This window comes from Etheostoma spectabile, chromosome 14 (genome assembly GCF_008692095.1).
Source record: "Etheostoma spectabile isolate EspeVRDwgs_2016 chromosome 14, UIUC_Espe_1.0, whole genome shotgun sequence".
NCBI classification, from domain to species: domain Eukaryota; kingdom Metazoa; phylum Chordata; class Actinopteri; order Perciformes; family Percidae; genus Etheostoma; species Etheostoma spectabile.
Window position 1 is genome coordinate 8,410,644 of NC_045746.1, and position 7,897 is coordinate 8,418,540.

Consider the following 7,897-nt stretch of genomic DNA (forward strand, 5'->3'; position numbering starts at 1 on the left):
GATTTTTGGTTTCTTTTATTATTAGCTGAATACATACCCACACATTGGATGAAACAAATGGCTCTGTTCTTCCTCTCGTTACAGCGAGTAGGTCACCCTATTTTGCACCTGCTTTCCCAAATATCCTAATACACCTACACACAATTAGTTTTGCATATATTTATGCTGCATGCACACACAAAGACACACACAAATACACTCCCCTAAGTCTGCAACAGTAAATTGACCAAGCTTTTCAGTTATTTGCCAGTATCTTATACATTTAGTTATGGTCGGCCTATGCAGGAGATAGCATTGCTAAACTACACTATTAATCTTTTCCCCAGGCACCACAGTCCCAGCTCTCCTCAACAGCACCTCCAACCAACTCTACCTACACTTTTTCTCTGATATTAGTGTGTCTGCCGCTGGCTTCAGGCTAGAATATAAAAGTAAGTATACCTCTGTATAAGTTCCAACACCCTGTGGAAGAGAAGTACTTAATCAATAGGAGTACAGTACATTTCTAATAAGGACTTGCATGCTGTCTTTCTCATCAGGATCCATTGTCTTTCCTGTATTGTTTTAGTCACAGTTTGCATTCAAATGTAAACATTTTATTTTCTGTTGTATTTTTGTACACTTCATTCCCTTTATGTTCCTGTATAATTAATAAATTGCCTTTCCCTTTTCTCTGTCCCTGTCGTCTTTTTCATCTCTTTCTTAGCGGTGTCTCTGACCAACTGCCCAGAGCCTCTGGTTCCAATGAATGGTATCAAGGTTGGGGAGCGTCTTCAGATGAACAATGTGGTGTCTTTCCAGTGTGAACCTGGATATACTTTACAGGTAACATCTCCTAGCTTCAGATATGGTTCAGTCATAAGTGACCATAATACCACATTGATCTTATCCCTTTCTGGCTTTTGTCAGTGTCACTGCTGTCGGTTTTCCTTCTCTTCAGTTATCTCCCCAAGCAGTGATCACATTTTACAGAAGTGGATAAAGCCAAATGTCAGATACATGAAACTGGGGTAGACTAGATGGACTGGATCATGTCACTAGACACTTTAGAACAGGTGTCTTCAACGTTTAAGCCAAGGACCCCTTAACTGAAAGAGAGATGGAGCACGGACCCCCTACTTAAACATACATGTGGCACAATAAATGCTTAGGATGAACTGTACCTATAGTCCAGTAAGCAGTGGGGATTTATATTTGCTAATAATATGTTGGATTCATGTTAAGACTTACATAATTTTTTTAAACTTTCAATAATTAACAATAATTTGGCAATCCAGCCTGCATTGACTCTGAGGTTCCCCAGGGGCCCCGGACCCCCTGTTGAAGATCCCTGCTTTAGAAGTTTTTGCAAAAGTTATCTGTTCATTTTTCAGCCTGTATGCTCTAATTATTTTAATGTGATTAAATCAATGTACTGTAAACATATTTGCAGTAATATGTGGAGTACTCTGACAGGCACCAGTTAGGAAATGTATACGCCTTCTTTGCACCTCTATTCCTGTGACCAAATTATGCATGTGCTGAGCTCAGTGTTTTGCTCAGTGGTTTTATAGATTAAGGCATGGTTGTTTTGATGAATCTCTCTCATCCACCCTGGATGTTATGATGCATGACAGTTTTCCCCTCAAGTTGCTCAAATACGGATAGCCAAAGACAGGATAGGTCTCAGGAACACTGCTTTACACTCAGAATTCTGCACAGCCTCCGAGTTGACTATGTTCTGCACATCCTCAAGGGTTTCCACTGTATCATCTGGGCTACAAGAGACAGATGGTGACATCTGTGGAACACACTGGTTGCAGTAGTTGACACAAATTCTATTTGAAAGTTCCCTCTCCACTCTACACAAGTCCATAAGGACATGTCCAATTGCTGTGACAAAAAGTTCCGGTAAAGTTTAATAGCAGCAGGACAAGAACTCATTTATTTATTTATTTTTTGCCCCCAAAAAAGGTTTGGGTTGGTTTCTTTCTAGATAATCCAAATAATTACATGACATGTAACCTGAGTTATTATGGGAAGGCATCTAAGTCAACTTGCGCTCCATCTAAAATCATTTTAATTTAATATGCTACTAAATTGCAATCATGTAAATGGCCAGAATATTGCTTTGCTTCGAGCATAATCGAGGAGAATTATGTTAAAGGACCAATATGTAAATTTAGTCACCAAAATTATAGCCAGCAGTGATTATAAAATCACATTTTATTGTACTAGTCAGACACACTGAATACATCTGTCAAACTGTTAAAACACAGATATCCTACATATCTTCGTATGCAGAAATGCCTTGTTGTGTTACCTACGCTTATCTACTAGTAATTCAATGATATAATAGGAACACTCCACCTAAATCCAGCCCACAGGTATAGGTGGACAAGGTAAAGAGGTAATTAAAATGTCATCCTCAAACTCGAAAATATTGGATGTCATAATCAACCATTGTAGTATCAGTCCTTAATCAGTGAGACGTGTGGAATAGTGCTTTATAACTGAAAGATGTCACCAGCATGTTGTCTTGGTGTCCACTTTAAACTCCCTCTGTCTCTTATGGCTCATTACAGTGGGTTCCAGTCTGTAAACGCATTTTTTGAAAAGGTCAGCTGAGTAAGCCCATTATGTTTGAACATAGAATATTTTTGTTATAATCAAATGTATGGCAAGTTAGCTTTGAAACTCAACTGCAGAGCTTCCAGAAAGAAAAATATTTCAGCAGTGCAACTATAAATGTGATCATCTTAATATGCCTGGGATGCTCCCTCTCTATTGTTCTCTGTCACTTGAGATGGATTTAGTCATTTAGTCGCCACATGAAGTCTTGTGTAGACAGGCAAATAATTGGAGCAACAGATGAGTGACTGATGGGGTGAACAAATAAATTCATCGCCTGTTCTTTGTTGCACTTTTCTCTTTGTGTGCGTGTGCACACATCGGTGCATGGATGCTCCTTGCAGGGGAACTCACATATCACCTGTATGCCTGGAACCGTCAGACGATGGAACTACCCACCTCCTCTCTGCATAGGTAAAAATATCTGCATTCACTTCCATGTCCTGCCCTCATCCTGTTTTGTTTCTACATCTTTCAACATTTGAACTTTTTTTCCTCGGCGATCCCTCACCTTGCCAAGCAGCACACCAGCTAACTATTTAAAAAAATATACAGAGTATCTAATGTAAAGATTTGACGTGTGCAAAGACATATCACTACATATACTATAGCCAAAGATACGTTTTACCTTTCCAATACTGTTCCGCTGCTCACATACAGTAACACTTTATATAACAGGTATAAGGTAGCTCTTGAATCCATCAGAAAATAAAGAAAATGGAAGATACAAACAACAAAAGCAAGGGTTATATTTCACTTGTTTTTGTTTGAGTTTATGAGAGTGTTTGCACTTTTAAAATGAGTTTCATATTTCTACCTTGAAAGCTAAGCGCACTGACTGAAGGAAACTGCATTAGGTTCCTTTCTATATTGCATCTTAAGTCGTCCTCCCTGTGAGAGTGCCTTGACAAACAGGTTCCACTTATTGGAACAACCTACTATTGCCTAATTAGTTCCATCTCAGACCGTGATTGGTTGAAGTCGAGGAAAGATTCATCTTGTTCACAGGCATCAGCAGTTTCCTGATTACCTTAGGGTGTTGGTGCTGCTACAGGATAGCATTTAACCCCTCACTCATTCCTTACAGAGACACTGCTTTTCTGTGTGGTACTCCCTACTTTGACTTATGTTGGCTGTTTGTCCCATTTAGTTTTAAATCTTCATTGTTCTTCTTTTGTCAGCTAAGTGTTTCCCCATTAGTTTCAGCGTTGTTTCATCTCTTAATTTTGGGTTCAGGATCTCTTGCTGTTTTCATCTGTCTTGATGCAACCATCGCTTTTACTCAATATTTCCCTACATTTTATTTTTCACTTCATCATGGTTTTAAGATGAAAAGACAATGATAAAGAGCAGCTAAAGACCCAGTAAATGGCATCCAATATCTCAAATAGAAAGAAAAGAGCTCCAGTGTTCTTTAATAGTGAGATACATTTTCCTTTTCCCAATGCTGTCTCTTTGCAAGTCAATTGGAGCGTTTTAATAATTTTCACGTTGAATTCACTCTTTAACAGCTATTTATCGTTGCTAAAAAATTGCAACTACATTGATTTTATTGAAAAAGAGGACTATTCCATTGCATTGCCTTTCCTCTGTCAGCCCAATGTGGTGGAATCCGGGAGGAGATGGAGGGCATGATTCTCAGCCCTGGTTTCCCTGGCAACTACCCTAGCAACAGTGACTGTACCTGGAGAATCTACCTACCAGTTGGTTATGGTGAGCATCACTCTTAGATAATTTCCACACTCAAGAACCTTTAATTTTACAACGTGTAGGGCTGGAATGTGGAATGATTTGTAGTTACAATTAAACTCCTTTAGATGTGTGAGCCTGTCTAGAGGCACGCATATTAGTATTTCAGATAAGAGGATGGCATTCCTTTTTTTAAATTTCCTACCACGTCTTTCTCGACATTTCTTATTTTCCCAGGAGCCCACCTTCAGTTCCTCAACTTCTCCACCGAGGCCAACCATGATTTCCTCGAGATCCGCAATGGTCCTCTCGATACAAGCGCAGTGATTGGTCGATTCAGTGGCCAGGATATTTCCTCCTCCCTTCTCACCACCTCCCATGAGACCACAGTATATTTTCATAGTGACCATTCCCAAAACAAACCGGGGTTCCAATTTGAGTACCAGGGTAAGAGTCTATGAATAATGTTAGACGCTGAAGCTTAAAACAGAAAATTATGATCAGACAAAAATGGATTCATGGTTTAATATATGTTTATAATAATGATCAGAATTGCCAAGGCTTGCAGCGCTAAACCAGTGTCAGTATTATGACTCTATTCTGCAAACTGTGATCAAACTAGTAATTACTTCAGTGTGGCTGGAGCTTTTTGGCTGCTTCAAACCATCTTTGGTGTCACTGAAATGTGGTTCAGCAGATGTGCAGATAGTGTAACTATAATGATCAGAGCCATTACCCTAAATTGACACATTCTCAGAATACAGTATAAAATCACAGGTATGAATTATTTTTTTGTAACAGCAGAATGACAAATAATAACAACTGGGAGTGTTACCCTTTTTTTCCCTTCATGTTCAAAAATGTACCATTATGTCACTTCACTGTGAGGTGTATGCACATGTAAAGCCATAACATTACTTAATTAGCCCTAGAACTGACTGTGTCAGACTAATCAGCCCACAGAGCCAGACAATTTGTAAAATTCTGTATAAAAAACTGTTGATCACTAAGATTTTCTTATCAGGTGCCAAGAAAAGGCAATGCTGCAGGAATACATTTCCCTTGTCTGCAAATGCAACAGGCACACAAAGTTTGTATTTTGTGATTCAACAAACGAGCCGGCAAATCGAAAGGTAGCATTGTGTATTTACATAATTATGTGTGCATTAGCATATAAATCAAGCATTATATTTGCAAATACCCGCCTTTTGCAGTATTTGCATGAGTTATCTCCTACAAAGGGAAGCTGTGATCCATAGAAATCAATTTCTTTAGTCATATTTATACCCTGGCTCTTCAAGGCTCACTGCCTGCTTTGCTTTTGTATCCAAGAGGAAAAAAAGGAAGAATTATTAACCCACACTTCTTCTGATTACTGCATCATACTCCTTCAGCACAAGTCAAACCCGCCCCTGGCTTTTTCTTTCCCTCTGAAAACTCCTGAGGAGGAGGAGGAGGGGGAGTTTGCTGTAGGTTGAGCACAAGGAGGAAGAACAATAGAAAGATGAGGAAGGGGAATTACAGTTAGAAAATAAAAATAGATGACTATCCACTATAACTCTTCTTTTGTCTGAAAGCATATTAGGGCATATCTGTAAAGGTTGTGTGAATTGATTGCTAGCTTTTGGCTGAAACAAGTAGTGAGAATACAGGGACATGTTTAAAAGTGCTACTTGTGTTTTATAATAACAGTATGTTTATGTTGTCATAATACCATATACCTGTTTAAAATGTGGCTGAATTAAAGTAATTAGCTATATTGGAAAAACAACTACCGATTTGAAAGGAGTAATGTACACGCTGTTCTCTCCCTCAGCTTATGAGCTACAGGAGTGCCCCGATCCAGAGCCATTCCGCTACGGAGTGGTGGTGGGTGCTGGCTTCAATGTGGGCCAGTCCATTTCTTTTGAGTGTCTGCCAGGGTATCAACTAATGGGACATTCCATCCTTACCTGTGAGCATGGCACCACCCGCAATTGGGATCACCCTTTCCCTCGCTGCGAAGGTAAGGGATGTAAGATTTGTTGTATCAATACACAAACAGTATGCAAATTCAACACTTTATTTGTATTAATCTGACCACTAAATGACTATTTAGTCCAAACAAGTGGCAGACTACACTGCCTCATGAATGCAGAACCAAAGTAATAATATTATAACTTCCTGTTTAGAATGCATTGAGCATCATTAGTGGGAAGTGCGGCTATGGCAATAGTGATTATCTATTATGAATAATGCAATTAAACTGAATTATCATTCCCCATTAATGAAGCAAAGTACTCTTCAATGAAAATCAATACTCTTCTAAAGAAAAGTAATGGGTGCTCTTTCTTTTGCCTCGTCCTTGACCCACATTCTCACGCTCTGGCTGTCAATTATTCAATAAGGCAGGCAGAACTACTGAGGGAGGTGATGGCCATTACACTGGAACTTTGACTGGGCAGGCAGTGAGATGAATGCGAGTGTGAGAAGGAGCAACAGAGTTTTTGATAGGCATTTTCTATAGTCGCTTGTTCAAGACTGAAAAAATATTCAGAGAAAATTCAGAGAAAATATAACGTGTGTGTGTTTGTGTGTGTGTATGTGAGAGAGTGTGTGCGCGTACGTACATGCGTATTATTTCCCAATATTCCAAAGCATGCCTCCAGAGGCTTTACATCAGAGAAAATCAGCAATGAGCAAAACACATAAAAAATGTATACAAGTGAGATAAACTACATCAAGTTAATTACAAACAGAATGTGACACATACAATAAAAGCAGGCAAAGGCAGCATTAGCAAAATATACAACATACAGAAGTGACATAACACTTTTACAAAAACACATAAAAAGCCAATACAAAAGTGTGCAACATACATTACATATACGTAACCATGCACTCATAGGCTGAGTATACAGTAAGCTGGATAACCATGGTTTAGTATTTAGGGAAGACTAAGAGAGGTTGAAGGCTGATGCAAAAAGCTGTGTTTTGAGTTTACTTTTGAATGAGTCGACAGTTCTAGCCTCTTGATTTTGGGTAGTAAGACGTTTCCAAAGAAGAGGGGCTTTGCATTGATATTTGATGTACTTTTAGAATAGTCTGGAGACAGGCATTTATTCCCTAATTATTTTGAACACATTGTAGTTTGCTAATAGTTGATTTAGGTAAGCAAGAATAAAGTGTATTACAGTTGTCAAACCTAGATGAGAAAAATTCATGAATAAGTGTTTCAGCATAAGCCATGGGAAGAATGGGACAAATCGTGGCGGTGTTTAGTAAGTGGAATTAATCAGTTTGTATTGTCTGTTGCTATATTCATTAAAAAAAGATTAGGATTAAACAGGAGACCAATATTTCTAATACAAGGGATTTTGTGAAAGCATATCAGTTTTCTCAGCGTTTAAAAGAAGGATGTTTGATGGCATCCATTGTTTGATATCTGATGTGCATTATTCCAGATTCATCAGCTGATAACAAGCGTCAGGCTTAATGGAGAGCAAAGCTAATATTATCTGTAGTTTGTAATGATCAATTATTGTACCAGTGTGTGTGCATGCAAATGCAAGGGTGTGTACAGGTTGCACAGTGTGTGTGCATGCATATGCAAGGGTGT

The 7,897-nt window shown here is 38.7% G+C and overlaps 1 protein-coding gene across 5 annotated transcripts in view; it reads left to right on the forward strand.

The window, feature by feature from the left end:
- The window catches only part of csmd2 (CUB and Sushi multiple domains 2), a gene marked incomplete at its 5' end in the record, with an annotated part of 270,610 nt that overhangs the window by 208,783 nt on the left and 53,930 nt on the right, over nt 1-7,897 (forward strand). For all 5 annotated transcript variants that reach the window (XM_032535085.1, XM_032535083.1, XM_032535084.1 and 2 more), the window contains 6 exon segments: nt 327-431; nt 707-825; nt 2,955-3,024; nt 4,207-4,323; nt 4,537-4,746; nt 6,116-6,304. In XM_032535085.1, coding sequence (XP_032390976.1) covers nt 327-431; nt 707-825; nt 2,955-3,024; nt 4,207-4,323; nt 4,537-4,746; nt 6,116-6,304 — 810 coding nt within the window.